General features: G+C 44.4%; 2 protein-coding genes across 2 annotated transcripts in view; both read right to left on the bottom strand.

Annotated features, from left to right (window-relative positions):
* MAML1 (mastermind like transcriptional coactivator 1) overlaps window positions 1–12,580 on the bottom strand; it is a 36,538-nt gene extending 23,958 nt beyond the window's left edge. The window contains exon 1 of the mRNA XM_025862628.2: window positions 11,947–12,580. Within this exon, the coding sequence (XP_025718413.1) occupies window positions 11,947–12,306 (360 nt within the window). The 5' untranslated portion in view covers window positions 12,307–12,580. The remainder of the gene's footprint in view (window positions 1–11,946) is intronic.
* Window positions 12,581–14,393: 1,813 nt separating this feature from the next.
* The window catches only part of CANX (calnexin), a 33,260-nt gene continuing 29,831 nt past the window's right edge, over window positions 14,394–17,822 (bottom strand). Inside the window, exon 15 of the mRNA XM_025862619.2 lies at window positions 14,394–16,764. Within this exon, the coding sequence (XP_025718404.1) occupies window positions 16,711–16,764 (54 nt within the window). The 3' untranslated portion in view covers window positions 14,394–16,710. The remainder of the gene's footprint in view (window positions 16,765–17,822) is intronic.

Genomic DNA, 17,822 nt, shown 5'->3' with positions numbered 1-17,822 from the left:
ATGCAGGGGTGTGTGTGTGCATGCGTGCGTGCGTGTGTGTGTGTGTGGACTCAAGTTGGGAGTGACAGCTGTTCACATCCTAACAACCCCTGAAGGCATAGTGGAGAACATCACGGGGTATGAGCTCCGAACATCCCCCGGACAATTCACAGCTCCCGGGGATGGCTGGCAGCCTGCCACACGAAAGGCTGGCATAGTACCCAGAACACATGTAAATTCTTAACTCTCTACATAACAACTTAGGCTGCACGCATGTAATCAACCCAACTTACAACACAGATTCTCAACTTTCTCGAATAAAAACTTGGAGGTGAAACAGACAACCTGAGGCAAGCTGAGGTGGAAACTATAAATGGATTGGCGCAACATTAACAGCGCACCTTAGGCAAAGCTCCAAAGGGGCTACAGCTCCAGACCTCTGCATATTTGGAGCTGTGGATTAGCTCCACATCTGATGCCCCCCCGCCCAACACCTCTGCAGCTGCCCTGGCAAGGTCACTAATGAGGCCCACGTGGCTAAATGCAACTTCCCAGCAGTTCCCGGCCTGGCAGGGGCTCTGTTCATCCGGGATCAGGAAATGGAATCTCAGAAATCAGAAACTCTTGATTCATCCCCCAATCGTCCAATTCCTCCATCAACCAATCACCCTATCCTGTTCGTTTTACCCTCTCCTTGGCCTTCTCCTCTGTTCCCATGCCGTCCCTTTCTAGCTCCTCCTAATCGTGTCTTGCCTAAACCGATAAAATGGCCCTTCTCTACTACCTACGCTCACCCCCACTCCATCCTCCACACCACTGCAAAGATTATCTAAGGCACAAATTTACTCAATGGTCCACTGTTATTTAAATCCTTTAACCGGCTCTCCACAGTACACAGAAAAGAATCAAGTGCAAGCTCCTTGCCATGGTATGTGCAATGGTTGATTCTGTGCATCAACATGACTGGACCACCGCGTGTCCAAATGTTTATTTGGCCAAACATTATTCTGGGTGTGTCTGTGTGGGTGCTTCTGGATGAAATTAACCTTTGAGTCAGTAGCTTGAGTAAAGCAGACTGCCCTGCCTGATTTGGGTGGGCCTCATTCAGTTAGTTGGGGCCTATGAGTACAACAAGATGAGTTAAGAGGGAACTCTTCCTGTCTGCTTGCCTTGAGCTGAGACATGAGGATTTTCCTGCCTCTGGACTAAACGGGAACCACTGGTTCTTTGTGGGGTCTCTAGCCTGCCAACATTTGGACCGGAACAATACCACTGGCTCTCTTGGGTCTCCAGCTTGCCAACTGCAGATCTTAGCACTTGCTAGCCTCCGTAACTGCATGAGCCAATTTATTATAATCAACCAACCAGTCAATATCACATACACACACACACACACACACACACACACACACACAGACACGAGGGTTCTGTGTCTGTATGTAAGGCTTTTATGATTTGACATGCTTATTATGTCTCCAGGCTTATTACTCAACCCATTCTTCTCCTATTTTTCTTTAGCAATGAACATTTTTGTTGTTGTGAAAGGTATCACACATATATGCGTACATTACGGTGCAAAGAACAGTAATAAAACAAACACCGTTTTCCAAGTGTTCAAGTTAAGAAACACTTTAGGCCTTGGCACTCAACGTGTGGTCCCAGGACCAATAGAACTGGCATCACCTGAAAGGTTAAAAATGGTGAATCTCGGTCACTGCCACCTCTGTCTTAGAAATCTGCATTTTAAAAGGATCTCCAAGTGATTCATATACACATTAAGCCACAGGAGCTCTCCTTATAAATCCCTGCACCCTCCCTCTTCACCCCACAAGAGAGAACAAATATCCTGATTTTGTGTTACTTGATTCTGTTGATAGTACCACCCTCACATAATCTATCCCCAAACAATATGCTGCCCTAGTCTCAAAAAACAAACAAACAAACAACAACAAAAAAAGGGCAAGCACACACCAGCTGTGCAAGGAGAGGGCAGCACTGTCCCCGCTGGACAAAGGGTCCAGGAGGAGGTGAGGAGAACAGTCTCTGGGTCGTGGTCTGACTTCTCCTTTTGACAAGGCCCCTTCTGGGGAAGTTGCAAGCAAGGTCACGAGTGAGTCTTGGGAAACACGGGGCTCTTCACACTTGGGCGCTTAGCAAGACTGAGGTGTGGAGCAGGCATCGGACATGTGGCAGAAGTACGGCCAGAGGGAAGGGGCTGCCTCCCGTTCTCAGGGAAATGCTGAGAACTTCTATGGGGGATATGCGTGCCCTCAGCAGAGCATCAGGGGAGAGACCCTCGGGGGCACATGGTCAAGACAAGCCAAGTCCTGATGAGAATCTGGGCCACACCATCCTGGGTGTTCTGTCCTTGGTTTAAGAGGAAGGCCCGATGGAAGTGGGGGGTCTTCGTGATGCCCGGCTGTCTCTGGGGTCACACTGCTGCAGGATGGCTCAGCTCCCTCCACATCTGCTGCAGAGCTGCCATCCTGGGAGCGCTCCATCATCCTCCAAAGGAGTCCCTCCTCACTTTCTTCCATGTTGAGTCTTGTCGTTTCTGTACCTCATGTCTTACTCTTTGACTTATCCGTTCAATTTGGTGGAGTACATCTCGCAGTAGCTCGAGAAAGGGTGTGTCGCAGTTAAATTTTTAAAAATGTTTATCTTTGAAAATGACTATCCTATACTCATTCTTGTATATTTTGACTAGGTCTAGAATTCTAGGTTGGTAACCATTTGCCTTCAGAATTCTGAAGGCACTGTACTAATGTCTTTTTGCTTCATACGTTGCTGCCATGAAGTCCAAAGCAATTCTGATTCTTGATATGTGACCTAGTACCCTACCTTGGAAACCTGTAGAATCTTTTCTTTAAACCTGATGTTCAGAAATTTTATGACTGGTATGGGTCTATTTTCTTCCCCAGTGCTGAGCATACAGTGTGCCCTTTGAATTTGGCAACTCATGTTCTTCAGATCTCAAGTTATTTTATTAATCACTTCCTACCTTATTTTCTCTCTTCCTGTTATTTCTATTATTCAAATGTTGGACCTCCTACACTGCTTCTCTAATTTTCTTTTCGATTTTCATCTGTTTTGTCTTTTTTTCTTTACTTTTTGGGATAATTACTCCTATTTCATATGTATAGTTCACACAGATTCTTTTTTTTTTTTTAAAGATTTATTTATTTATTTGAGAGAGCGAGAATGAGAGAGTACATGAGAGGGGGGAGGGTCAGAGGGAGAAGCAAGCTTTCCGCTGAGCAGGGAGCCCAATGTGGGACTCGATCCTGGGACTCCAGGATCATGACCTGAGCCAAAGGCAGTCCCCTAACCAATTGAGCCACCCAGGCGCCCCAAGTTCACACATATTCTTAATATTTTAAAAATATTTCCAAGATTTTGCTTTCTGCATTTTTAAAAATTCTTGTTCCATAAATATAATACATCCTCTTAATCTTGCTCAATAATATCTCATTGGCCAAAATAAGTCATATGTCCAAGCCCCAAATCAAAGGATGAAGAAGCATACTCTGTCTGCTATAAAGCTATGCCAAGGGTGTGGGTTTATAATATGACCTAAAGAGTGAAGAAAGGCCAAACATTTAACTGACCCCCCCACAACTAAGGGATATTACATACTCCCATCAAGAATAGCAACTCATTTTAAAGATTATTTGGGAGAAAGAGAGAGTGCACACGAAAGGGGGAGAGAGAATCTCAAGCAGACTCCCTGCTGAGCATGGAGCCCCACTCCTGGGGCCGAAAGGAGTCCTGGAGAAGATGATATATGAGCAGAATTCTCAATGAGGAGGAGCTGCAGATGTTGCAAGATCCATGTGATGACACCAAGAGAATTTAGGCCATTTTCAAAGAACTGCATTCAAAGTATCTGGAGGACCTTGAGAGGGTGGCACACGGGCTTCATTCCCATGGCACCAGATGCCTTGCCAATGCCAAGTCGCTCCACTAGACCTGGTAACCCCGATGCTGCTCCAAATGTTTACCATGTGCCAAGTCTCTCCTGCTGCTCTGCTCTGCTCTGCCAGACACAACGGCTCTCCACTGACCTTAGGGCCTTGAGCACTTGAATGGCCGACATCTGGTCTGTGAGTTAGGATGCTTCAAATTCAGATACACCATAGAGTGGGTAGCTGGAGTTGTGGTATTTTCCATTTAAAGACATCAGTCTTCCATCCTCAAGTAATCAAACCAGCTCTTTGAAGGAATGATCCCCGAGAAAGCAGAGACTGGAGTAAGAAATATGAAGGCAATGCATGGTATTTGATGCAGGTAACAAAACTCACAACAAAGCTCCATGCTCTTTAACTCTCCCCCTTAGAATTCAGAAGTGAGGGGCGCCTGGGTGGCTCAGTCACTAAGCATCTGCCTTCCGCTCAGGTCATGATCCCAGGGTCCCGGGTTCGAGCCCCGCATCGGGCTCCCTGCTCCGCGTGGAGCCTGCTTCTCCCTCTCCCACTCCCCCTGCTTGTGTTCCCTGTCTCACTGTGTCTCTATCAAATAAATAAATAAAATCTTTAAAAAAAAAAAAAGAATTCAGAAGTGAGATGGTAGTCATAGGGACGTATATCTGAAAAATAAAGCCAAACTTTTTCTGATAGAAAGCTGAGTCTGATGTGGCTGGTTAATTTGACAATAAAGATAGAATTTTGCCAGTTAGGGTGCATGGTGGACACTTTCCACACTTTTCAGATATTAAACAAGCTACAGTCACAGTTCGAAGGTTTTGATGAAAATATATTTAAAGCCAACAGAAGTATTTTATCAAAAACACTGTACTGACAAAACTGTATTGAAATGAACAGTATTTTGATTTGCCCAACCAATTTTGAGAATATTAGGTTAAACAAGGTTACCTCTAAGAAAAGAGAAACACGTATAATCAATAATCAATTGATAAGATTTGATAAAGCCTTTTGTATATTACTCAGTAAACGAGTAAGTGAATGACTAGTGAGACGAATCCTTTCATAATCAGATGGTTTCTAATTTTTTTAAGTTTCAGTTAATTAACATACAGTGTAATATTAGTTTCATGTGCACAGTGTAGTGATTCAACACTTCCGTACGTCACCCAGCGCTCATCACAAGTGCTCTCTCCTTAATCCCGGATACCTAATTCACCCATCCTCCCACTCTCCCCCAACACCTTTCTCCCCCCCTCCACCCTGCCCTCTCATAATCATCAGTTTGTTCTTTTTTTAAAGGTTTTTGTTTGTTTGTTTGTTTTTGTTTTTTATTCGACAGAGACAGACACTGCGAGAGAGGGAATACAAGCAGGGGGAGTAGGAGAGGGAGAAGCAGGCTTCAGGGAGCCCGATGCGGGGCTCGATCCCAGGACCCCGGGATGATCATGACCTGAGCCAAAGGCAGATGCTTAACGACTGAGCCCCCCAAGCGCCCCCAGTTTGTTCTTTATAGTTAAGAGTCTGTTTCTTGATTTGTCCTTTTTCTCCTTTGCTTGTTTTGTTTCTTAAATTCCACATATGAGGGGCCTGGGTGGCTCAGTCATTAAGTGTCTGTCTTCGGCTCAGGTCATGATCCCACCCTGGGATCAGGTCCCGCATCGGGCTCCCTGCTTGGCGGGGAATCTGCTTCTCCTTCTCCCTCTGCCCCTTCCCCCACTCGTGCTCTCTCTCTCTCAAATAAATAAAGAAAATCTTTAAAAAACAAATTCTACATGAGTGAAATCATATGGTATTTGTCTTTCTCTGACTTATTTCACTTAGCATTATACTCTCTAGATCCAAGATAGCTTTCTAATTCATTGTTTTCAATAAAATTGAAAGAGTACCTAACCAATTCATGAGGTTAATTAGTAAGTTAATTTTCGATGATAGATCACCATATGATTTTTGGCATACAGCTCAGGTTTCAAAACAAAAAGTAACAACGCTAGAACTAAATTTCTTCCTTTCTTTTGCATTAATGTGAATAAGAATTACTGGGGCTTACATTTATAAAAACAAAAAAACAGGAACAGAATTCAGAACTCTCATTTTATCAACAATATTCACCCATGGTTCCATGAACAAACTGAGGAGGGCAAAAGACTCATCCATCTCACTAAGGGAGGCATTTCTTTTTTTTTTTTTAACATTTTATTTATTTATTTGAAAAAGAGAGAGAGACTTTGTGCAAGAGCAGGGGAGAGGGGCAGGAAGAGGGAAAGAATCCCAAATGGACTCAGCACTGAGTGCCTGGGGCTCAATCTGAGATTATGACCTGAGCCGAAACCAGGAGTAGGACCCTCAACCGACTGAGCCACCCAGGCACCCCTAAGAGAGGCATTATTTCTAATAAACTTATGCTCTTTTTGCTTAATAATTACTTATAAAAATTTATAATGTATTTGTTGTTTCTTGTGTACTAAATTACTATAACTCAACTTACTGAAATAAGAAATATGTAACACACAGAATCTTGTAAGTTTTACATATATTTTTCCTTTGTATAAATCAACCTTTCTTAAAAAAAGCAAAAATATCCATAGAGCTTTATGGTCAAAGTAAACTGAAAAGTTTTTAGTTTCAATTTTTATACCTTTTTTTGTCGCTGAAAAATTTGCTAGAATGATAAAGACTTTTAAAAAAAGCATACATTATGTTAGAATACAACTATGTGGGGCAAGTGTTAAAGAAATGCAAGTTGCAGGACGAAAAGGAAGGTCTTAAAATTTCTATGAAAGAAAAGCTTCTTTAAACGGCTGATGAATAAATAGCTGATGAAAGTGTATTACTAAGGTATTCAGATTCCACAAGCTACATTTTAAAAAGTGATGTAACCATCTTTATTTTTAAATGTTAATATTTATAATTCTCTGAAAGCTACATCCCCTGAAACTATAAATAGCATTTTCTGTCTTTTCTCTTAATATAGCTGATTCATACTGAATATACGTAGCACTTGTAAGACTGTGTTACATACTTATTTCATATATTTCACTTAATAAATCAAGTTATGGTAAGTATACAGTTGATCAACACAACGAATGCATTATGATTTCTTTTTTTTTAAATGTTTTATTTATTTATTCATGAGAGAGAGAGAGATAGAGAGAGAGGCATAGGCAGAGGGAGAAGCAGGCTCCCCGCCTAGCAGGGAGCCCGATGCGGGACTCGATCCCAGGACCCTGGGATCATGACCTGAGCCGAAGGCAGACGCTTAACCATCTGAGCCACCCAGGCGCCCCTGCATTATGATTTCTGATTAGCTTAAAAACTTGGGCTGAAGTTTTATTTTTATTTATTTATTTATTTTTAAAGATTTTATTCATTCATTTGACAGAGAGAGAGGGAGACACAGTGAGAGAGGGAACACAAGCAGGGGGAGTGGGAGAGGGAGAAGCAGGCTTCCCATGGAGCAGGGAGCCCGATGCGGGGCTCGATCCCAGGACCTCGGGATCATGACCTGAGCCTAAGGCAGACGCTTAACGACTGAGCCACCCAGGCGCCCCTGGGCTGAAGTTTTAGATGTCAACATAAAAATGTGTTGATGGGGTTCACAGTGTTGCAAAATTACTTAGTCTAAACACCGAGTATCAAATATATGGCTTTTTAGGATATGACTCCTACCTTTCTAGCTTTTGGCACTTGAAACCCCAAACTCAAAGAACTAACTGTCATAATTTTGTGCTTTTGCTTAGTTTCCCAAAGGGATCAAAATCCTATTAGGTGTCCTCTCCCCATGCATATTAGTTGTATTTAAAGGTCTGGAAAACTCCTAATAAAGGAAACTGTTTAAATTTGTTTTTCCAACTCTACAACTCTTTTAATATTCTGTGAAGTTAACGTTCCATGGAACACCTTTTAGGCAAAGCATCTGGCAAAATCTTAAGACCTCGTTTAAAAGTCTTTAAAGCCTTCCAAACTTCACCTAAGAGGCATCCATCCTTTCCCCAGTATTTCCACAGGCTTTGTAGCCCTCAACACAGCTGTGCAATAGAAATACAAAGACTGAGGAAAAAAAAACAGAAAGCTGGAAAGAGAATCAGAAGAGAGTAGAAGCTAAGAGAAGAGCCTTGAGAAGGAGGAAGTCAGAAAGAATGATGACTAAGAAGCCACTGAATTTGGCAATTCCATCTTTGGTGCCCTTTAAACGGGCAACTTCGGAAGAGTAGAAGAGGGAAAAGGCAGATTACAATGGGCTCATGAGTAAATGGGAAGTTCAAGGGGAAAGGGCAAAGGGAAGGAAAAAGATGGAATACTATTTTGAGGGTGAGAAAAGACAAAAGAAAGGAGAATAACTGCCTATGTTTTCAAGCTGAAGGGAAGGGCCCGGTGGGAAAGGGGATACTAAAGAAAAAAAAAGGAAAGAGTGCCAGGACAAGGTCCCGGATGTCACAGGAAGAAATGGGATCCTAAAGCCACATTAGTCATCTTTTCTCTAAAACTATCCCACATGATTACAGCACAATATCTGTTTTACGTTCAGAAATATCTACTCCCTGGAAGTAATTTGTTATCTGCATAATTCTAACACTGTTTGGTCCACAAAATCATTATTAAAATGCTGTACAAGTTTCTTAACTCTTAGAAGGCACACACTGGGGTGTCTGCAAGTAGAGAGCTGCGAGGTTTGCAAGTAGTGCTCTCATGTAGTTCAGAGGACAAAGGTTTTATGAGAGAGAGAGATGGCTGGCTGGATGTGGACAGGAGAGAAAGAGCGTGTGGACAAATGATAAAGCAAATGGGACACAATGGTGATATGGGCAGAACCTAAGTGAAGGATGTACAGATGTTCTTTGTACTATTTGTGTAGCTTTTCTCTAAGTTTTAAATTATGTACAAATAAAAAATTAAAAAGAGAGAGAGAGAAAGGGAAAGTTTTCACACTTAAACTAAGCAGGGAATGCAACTTCCACGAATGGTTGGCAGGCAACTGTCATATTTCTCCATAGGCTTTCACAGCTACTAAAGGAATAAGGAGCAAAAGCATAACAATGGTGGATAAAGGGATGAGGCATAAACCTTTATGGCATTTTACTAAAAGAAAAGGCTCAAGCTATTGCATAAGACTACTTTCATGACAGAATGAATGCTTGTATAAAGTGGTTGGGTAATTCTCTATAATCTTGCATTCCTAACAAAAAGTCAATCTTTTTTAAGATTTTATTTATTTATTTATCAGAGAGAGAGAGAGCACAAGCAGGGGGAGCGGCAGGCAGAGGGAGAAAATGGATCCCCGCTGAGCAGGGAGCCCGATGCGGGACTCGATCCCAGGACCCGGGGATCATGACCTGAGCCAAAGGCAGGTGCTTAACCGACTGAGCCACCCAGGCATCCCAAAAGAAGTCAATCTTAACTGTCATTAGAAAACAATCCTGGGGGCACCTGGGTGGTTCATTCAGTCAGTTGAGCGTCTGACTCGATTTCAGCTCAGGTCATGATCTCAGGGTCCTGGTATCAGACCCTGCCCTGGGCTCTGCAGCTGGCAGAGTCTGCTTGGGAATTCTCTCTCTCCCTCTTCCTCTGTCCTTCCCCCTGCTTGCTTTCTCTCTCTCAAATAAATAAATCTTAAAAAAACAACAACAACAACAAACGATCTGGTTTTCAATACACATACAATATTAAAAAAACCCAATAAGGTCATTCCTTGACAATTAGAATAGAAAAAAGTCTGAGGCACTGTTTCTTACCCATCTTCAACAGAATAAGCAGATAGAGGTTAAAACTGCTGGTGGTGGGACCTCCCGAGAAAGGAAAAAATCTGAAGGTGAACTCTATTGTAAATCTGATCCCTTTTCAGTTTTACAAATGGTTTGCTGATGAAACAGCAAATTTGGGGGGGGAAAAAGTACTAATAATATTCCCTATGTAAGGGATATTAATTAGATCAAGTACATATATAGAACTGTCCAAAATAACAGTGACTAAGAGGCACCTTCTCTCCATTTCTCTGTGCAAAGCTGTGCTCCCTCTCCAAGTCAAAGTCCTATCCAGGCAAGGACGCTCTCCTCTCTGAACTAAGTAAGCCATTAAAATGGAAAACACCACTGTTTTCTTAGTTAACACTGATCTGTTACTACGACCCCATTCCAAGGCCAAAGAGCTCAGCCAGAATCAGTTGTAGACTGAAGTGAAAAGGGTCCCCCTTCCTAGGAGGGAGGCGGAAGAGCACTTCCACTCTGAAGTTTAAACTCATGAAATCCATGGGTCAAAGTTTAATGTGATAAGACATCAACATAACATGGCTCATCTGATCAGGCTCTAACACCCAAAGGAATGACAGATAAGCCAGATTCAAGTTCTAACACACTCAGAATTAATTTCTCTTCAAACAGCGTGCCTCATTTCTTTCCAGTAAATCAGGACTAAAAATAACATAGAGGGTCTAAGCTCTTACTCTCTTTAAACAAACTGAATCACTACTCATAATACCTTCTACAGGGTATTCAAGGCAACTATCTGAGTATAAAACTAGGATTTATGAGCTTTCATTGTTTACTTAAATTGGCATGACCACCCACTACTCTTAAAGGCTTTCCTTAAAACAAGAGTTGTAAGTAAAGGTGGCTCATGAAATTAAGCCATTTTACTTTCAAGGTTAGTGCGGAAGAGGATAGATGACTGAGTAAGTACTACAGAGTTTAATATCAATTACTCAACAAACATGTGCTGAGGGCCTACGATGTACACAGGACTGAGCCAAACTCCTCCTTGCCTCCCAGGGCTTACAGTCTAGTTGGCAAGCCATGACTTAAAGCAGTACCACTATGTGCTAAAAATAAACAGCACAGACCATACCTTTTCTAAACGTTTTCACAAAGAAGACTCTGATTGTGGGCTAGGGTGGTCAGAAACCAGCTTTAAAGAAGAGGAAGCCAAGCTGAAGGATGATGGCAGGATTCTGAAAGGAGAGAAGGGTCCTTATGAAATATTTTCACATCCGCACTCATTGGAGTCTTATAAGAACCTTGGAGGATAAGCAGCTAAACGACCTTCACAGTTCACGGATGGAAAAAGTGAGGTTCAGAAGGCTGGACTAGCCCATACGATTAGTAATGAAATGTCCAGCAGCCCAGTGTAGGAGAGAATGAGGAAAAGAATTCAACCAGAGCACAGGACCTGTGGGGGCAGAGCATTTGAGACCAAGAAAGACTGAAGATTAGTTAGGGAAGCGTACAGCAATAGCCTAGGTGAGAGGTAATAAAGGCACAAATTTAAAAAAACACACAGAACAAACTAGACTGGTAACACTTGTTTTAAACCTTAAATCACCATGAAAACAACAACAACAACAACAACAACAAATCTTATTATCTTCCTTCTATAAATCAGTTCCAGGGAAGTAAACCGCTAACCGACAAATTCTCTAACATCATCAGAGATTTTAAAGAGGCTTAAAAATTTAAAACGGGAATCGTCAACAATATTGCTGGAATCACAAGTTCACACATTTCTGGGCTGCCTAAACAAGCAACACTTTCTCTGCAACTCAATGAGCAGTATTATGCCTTTTACTACGATTTCTCAAGATCTTTGGATTTTTCCGTTCAGAACAGTTTAATTTGGACAACTGCGGATCGACTTATTTCCATATGTAAGCCCGGACTCTTCAAAGAGCAAGGACCTTATAAATATTCGCAGAACAAATGAGGCCACTATCAGAGGTAACTCTATGCCAGTCTGTTCCCCAAAAAAGTTATGAAAAACCTGGAATCAAACCTGGAAGAACTACCTTTCAGCTACCGTTCCCCAGCCTCCCCAGCCTCCCCAGCCGGGGCCTTAACGTAAGTAAGGTCCTCACAGTTATGTTCTCCCAAAGTAAATGCCACAGTGCCATTTCCCGCAGATGACAACCGCTCAGTCCCTGCCATGTCAGCCTCCCTCCCCCGCCCCCGCCCCGAGCCAGACCCGAGGAGTTGCGGGCACCGGGGAAGCCTCAAGGCGGCCGGGCGGCGTCAGGAGCAGCGTCTCGCGGACAGGGGGCTGCTCCCCACGCCCTACTCACCGCGACGGGGCGGCCGTGCTCGGGGCCGTCGGCGGCGTCCAGGCGCGGGGCCGAGGCCGGCGCTGCGGACGCCGGGGCGGCGGCGGGCGCCGGGGCCGGGGCCGGGGCGGCGGCCGGGGCCGGGGCGGGCGGCTGCCGGTGCTTGCCGGCGCGCTTGGCTTTGGCCTGGATGCAGCGCTGGTGCAGGGCGAAGGTGTGCTGGCGCTCGAGCTCCAGGCGCTCAGGCGACACGGCCTCGTAGCGGGCCTCGCAGGTGCTGTGGTGGCGCCGGCACAGCTCGATGCGCCGGCGGAGGCGCTCCATGACCGCGCTGTGCCGCGGCAGCGCGAACTCCGCCATGGGGCAGGTGGGCAGCACCATGGGCCGCGGGCTGCACGGGCCGGGCCCGGGGCGGGCCTCTCGGGGCCGACTGGCACTGCGGGCTCCGCTCCCCGCCGGCGGCCCGGCCGCCTCACGGCCGCGCCATGGCCCCGCGGGCTGCGGAGCGGGCTCGCGCGCAGCGGCGGCTCTTCCTCGGGCCCCGCTCGGCCCGACTCGGGCCGGCGCTCGCTGCCCACCTCAGGCCTCGGCCTGTCCCCGCCGCCCCGGCCCCATTGTTTTCCGCGCCGCCGCCGCCGCCATCTTAAAATTGTTTTCAGGGCTCTCGGAAGAGGGCGGGGCCCCGGCGGGCGACCCCGGCGTCACGGATGATGAGCAGGCACTGCGGCCAATCAGAGCAAGAAGAGCGGGCCGCCCGAGGGGCGGGGGCGAGCACGCAGGAGGCGCGCGGGGGCTCCCGAGCGGAGTTTAAAAGGAACTCTCAAGTGAGGGGCGGAGGGAAGTCCCTGGGCGGGCCTCAGTGCAGGGCACTGGGCCAAGTATGACCGACAGGAGCCGGTCCCAAAGGCCACCCCTCGCCGGTAGGCCCTTCCGCGCCCGCGGAGGGAAGGGGCAGTCCGCGCCGCGGAGCGTTTAACTGCCCGACCCAGACGGCCGCCTGGCACTACGGCGCTTCACCATTTTCTCCCCCTGCAGCCTTTTTGAGTTGTTTTCATAAACTCCAAAGTAGTCACGCTTTTTCAGTGTCAGCTGTTTTTCGACCGCATTCCTTACATCCGGCCTCCTAATTGGTCGGAATTGTCCACGAGTGAGCTGGAAGACTGGAAGAGGCTTCCTCTTGCACCATTCTGAATCACTGGGCTCAGTTTCCACTTAATGTAAAAGTTTCAACAAGTTTCATAAGTACTTAAAAACAAAGCCCCAGCAGATGTGAAGAGGGTGTGAAGAAGAGTCTAGTTCCGTTAGTGGGGACCAGAACTATAAAGGATGAGGTTTTAGCCAAAAAAACAGGGAGCCTGGCCTGCCATTTAAGGATGGTGGCTTAGCTTAAACTGAGTCACACAACAAAACCCAACCAGAGACAATTACGTTTAGTATTACAACCAGTAGGCATAGGGGGTGGGAGACTGGGGGAAAAACAGGAGCAGTGACTCAGTGCTGAAACTAGGTAACCTTTAGCTTACTTTGGCCCAAGAGATACGAGAAACAGTCATGGGCACCCTAATTGTTAAAAAGTTAAACAGGAGGTGCCAGGACCACCAACAGCTCAAACATTTATTACATTAACATTTTACTAGGGCCCACAAAAATATTTTAAAATCAGAAGGGAAAAAAAATGAGTTATTCAAGTATTATTTTTATACAAATGCAGTAAAAAATAAATACAAGTGGCCCAAGGCAAAAGTGTCTAGAGCTCATGAAGGCCACATCAATAGTTTTTTTTTTTCCAAGTCTTCAAACATATGTATTTTACATTAGAATTAAGTTATTTTCTAATAGGGGAGATAATAGTGGAGTACTACGCTCTGTGTACTTCTCTTCCAGTAAGCAATCCAAAAGCCTATAGCACATATTTAAGAAGTTTTGGTCTAACTTTCAAAAACATCCTTGAAATACTTAAGAATATGTAAAAGATGGGAGTCTGATTCTGAACATTCTCTAATAAAAATTTAAAAGTTCAATGGCTCCCATACATCTTAAAGAATATTATCATAAAACTTTTTTTTTTTTTTTTTTAAAGACGGGGTGGCCTGAGTGGCTCAGTTAAGCGTCTGCCTTCTGCTCAGGTCATGATCCCAGGGTCCTGGGATGGAGCCCCATGTCTGGCTCCTTGCTTGCTTCTCCCTCTCCCTCTGCTGCTCCCCCTGCTTGTGCTCTGTCAAATAAATAAATAAAATCTTAAAAAAAATTATCTACAAATTACTGCCTCCCCCCCCCTTCTGAGCTGCTATCCCTATTATACAACAGAAACTGCTGACCCCCAGTCCAGCAGAAAAAGGCGGCAGAATCTACACTGAATTGACTGGATCAAATCCACATGAGGACATGAAGTAATACTCAACCATTCATGTTTTCTGCAGTAAAACACTTGAACTGAAAGTTACCATGAAGAAGTTCAGTCAAAAGCAGACACTTAACACAGGGCTTTAATGTAATACCATTTAGTGATGAGACAATTTGAGAAAAATGGAGAGTATTTTGTGGATAAGAGAAATCGAGAAACACATCTGATGGAGTGGGCATTTTACAACACTGTGACAGCCAGCCGGCACGTAAAACTATAATGTAAGTGCATTTGAAGAGCTAAACACTGCTGGTCATTCACTGATGTGTCAGACATTTAATCTAAGAGTGCACCTTCAACAAACAGCGAAAAAGAGAACCAAGAAAAGACTTTTTTGTTTTTTGGTTTTTTTTTTTACAAACTTTGCTAAATAATCCTGGAAGGGCAAAGGAACACTCTAGTTTATACTTGTCATTCCACAGCTGGGCTGGAAGGAACTGTCAAGTGAGACACGAGATGTAACGCCAACGGTCAGTGAAGGCAGGTTTCTGGAAATGCAATAATCCCACACATTTGCTTCAAGGAGAAACCTGCAGACATATTTTCAGGTCTTGCTAAGTAACTGTTTATTTGCACTCAATACATTTGGGAAAGTCTGCTACATAGCTAAGGTCACTGTGACCACAGAACAACAGATGAAAAGGATAAAGCACTGAACAGCAAGAAAAATTCATCCCACCCTCATAAGAATTTCAGTGAACCAGTAAAAAATTGAAGATAAACAAAATAAACAGATACAGCCTTCATCTTTTACGAATATACTTCCTCCCCAAATCTCCCCAATATAAACACTTTGGAGTGTTTATATATTCAGTGCAAGAAACAGTATCACCGGTACATTTGAAACACCTCTGAAGAAAGAATAAAGCTAAAACAATTCTGAATACATTTCAGTGTGGTGTAATAATGATATTACACTATAGTGATGGGGGAGAGGCTCTGATAGCACCCATCTGCATTCCACATGAAAAAAAAACAAATGTCAGATCACTTTTTAAAGAATTCTACAAACCACATACCCAAACAAAAAAATTTTTCAACAGGACTGCTTTATCATGTAATTTAAGACACAAAGGTTACATGAACTGCAAATGAAGACTTAAAAAGTTTAGCAGCTAAAAAAAAAAAAAAATCAGAAAATTCATGCTGTATGTCACTCCTCCCATAAATACTTTTCGCCTATGTTCAATTACAGTCAATTCTGAATTGGCTCACCTCTGGCTCAGACTTCTCAAGTCTTTACACAGAGTAAAAGAAATGGATAAAAATGAAAGACAGTATTCTATCCTGTACTTTGACCCTGGAAAGGTGTGGGTCTGCTTAAAAAAGGAAGAAGAAACATACACTTAATCACAATAAAGCTTAACACTATGCGGAGCTTATAATCATTTTCAGCGACGGACTGCAAGCTGCGCTGTGAAGAAAATGCATAGCAGAGGAGAAAGCCGGGGATCTGGGGCAACAGGGAAGGAAACAGTGTCAACACAGTGGAAGAAGTGATGAAAACATCTGCATCTACTTGGGAGCTCCCGTGCCTTGGGAGCATTCCTTAAACAGCCACCTCCTCCGGAAGGCTGGAGCCCAGACTCTCCCAGTTGGGGAAGCATGATTGCCCAAGTGCCACCTTATGTCACCTCCTCCACTGACTGTCTGGGAATGCAGCTGTTCCAAGGGCTACAGAACACACGCACGGTATGGTCTAACCAACATCAAGAGGAAAAGTTTCTTCTTTCTGTATGTCTATTTTTAATACAACTGAAACAGAACCTTTCTATAAATTTGGGCTTCCATCCAGTCCATCTCCTCAGTTTCCTTAAGAGGAACTGGGTGATGGAAGCAAGCGAAACAAGATTATAACCACGTAGCGACTGTACTTTCAACATGATTATCCATTTTAAGGGACAGAGAACACTTGAATGTTTTGTAATACCAAACTTAAAAAACAAAATTTGGTTATAAAAACTGCAATTCATCCCCCTAACATTTCTAAAGGTTGGTGTTATTTCTGTATGGACAGATTAATATATTAAATTAAGCCAAGATTTTAAAGACTGGCAAAGTTCTATTACTCTATTTTAAAAAACAAGGATGTTTAAAAACAAAAACAAAAATACGAGTTAGTTGCTTCATGTTACATTTCACAACCATTAATGTTATATGCTTGCTTTCTACAGAAACAGGGTCCTTTATGTCACAACTGCAATTACTGACTGCTTAGATGTTTACAATTACACGGGCTAGTGTTCGACTGGAGCCTGTCGATGGTGACGTCTGGAGGTTTTCTGAGTTTCAACCTAAGGTGTGCCAGGCCCTCTCCTAGGACCACGCTTGCAGGGGAAGGGGAGGGAGAGGAAATCACAGATCAAGTTCTTAAGATTGTTTCACTCTCTTCGCGGCTTTCTGTTTCTTGGTGATCTGTTCAAAATTTCATCCTCCTGTTGGTTGAAAAAATAAGAAATTCGCTATAATTAGCATGCTTTAAACAAGTTAAAACTTCACCAAGCTTTCAACATCAGCCAGGCTGAGGGTAACCCATCTGAGGACCAAAGAAGAGAAGAAAAATGATTAGAAGAAAATGCACCAGAAACAACGGCTATCTCAGAGGTGGCAGGGTTCTGTGTGCTCTAATTTAGTCTGTATGGTTTTCTGTAAACATCCACTTTCCTCAATCTAACCCATCAACATTTGCTTTAAAAAGGACCAGCTGCCCTGCTTTCCCATGTGATCTTGCTGAATCCTGAATAGCCGAACCTACTGGCCTGTGGGCACATCGGCCCCGTTCTGAGGCTGGGAAAGCTAGGATCTCAGGGGATGGAAGACGATCCGAGCAGAGCCCCACACAACACTCAAGACTGTAAGCCCAGGGCTCCTCCTACTCTACAGAGTGAGGAAGATTGGGGAATATGAAATGTGTGTGTGAGACCAGTCCCTGCCTGAAAGAAGCACATCTAGTTGAAAGTCTACATCGTAGCTGAGACAGAATATAGCCAAAGAAAATAGAAACAGCATTGACCTTTATCGATGGAGGGGCAGTTGTAGAAGCCGGAATGGAAACTGCAGAGGGTTTTCCAGGAAGGAGCAGACTGAAAAGGGCCCCAAGAAAGGTGTAGATCATTCTCTTTCCCTCATACGTCCTTATCCAATGCACCCAAATCTGGACCCAGAAGCCCAGTGAGTTCTCACACTCTCCTATCACCCTGCTCAGAGCCCCCGGATCCCGCGTGCATTATCGCAGCAGCCTCCGGCCTGGCCTCATTGATTCTGTAGAAACCACGGCAGCCAGCCTAAGCAGATCCTGTCACACCCGTGCCCCAAAGCCTGCAATGGCTGCCCATTTCACCAGAAGCAGCCAGGCCCACACCACAGCCTGGGAGGCCCCACCTCCTCTGGAGCCTTCCCCACCCTCCTTTCCTCCACCCCCTACTCTACTGGCCACAGGGTCTTCTAGACGACTACTTCAGGCCTCCATACTGGCTGTTGTCTCCGCAGGGAC

Source organism: Callorhinus ursinus, unplaced genomic scaffold (assembly GCF_003265705.2).
Source record: "Callorhinus ursinus isolate GAN/ISIS: 27379988/994484 unplaced genomic scaffold, GSC_fseal_2.0 scaffold81, whole genome shotgun sequence".
NCBI lineage: Eukaryota > Metazoa > Chordata > Mammalia > Carnivora > Otariidae > Callorhinus > Callorhinus ursinus.
The sequence above is the reverse complement of the archived record's forward strand: the minus strand, read 5'-3'. Positions and strand labels throughout refer to the sequence as shown.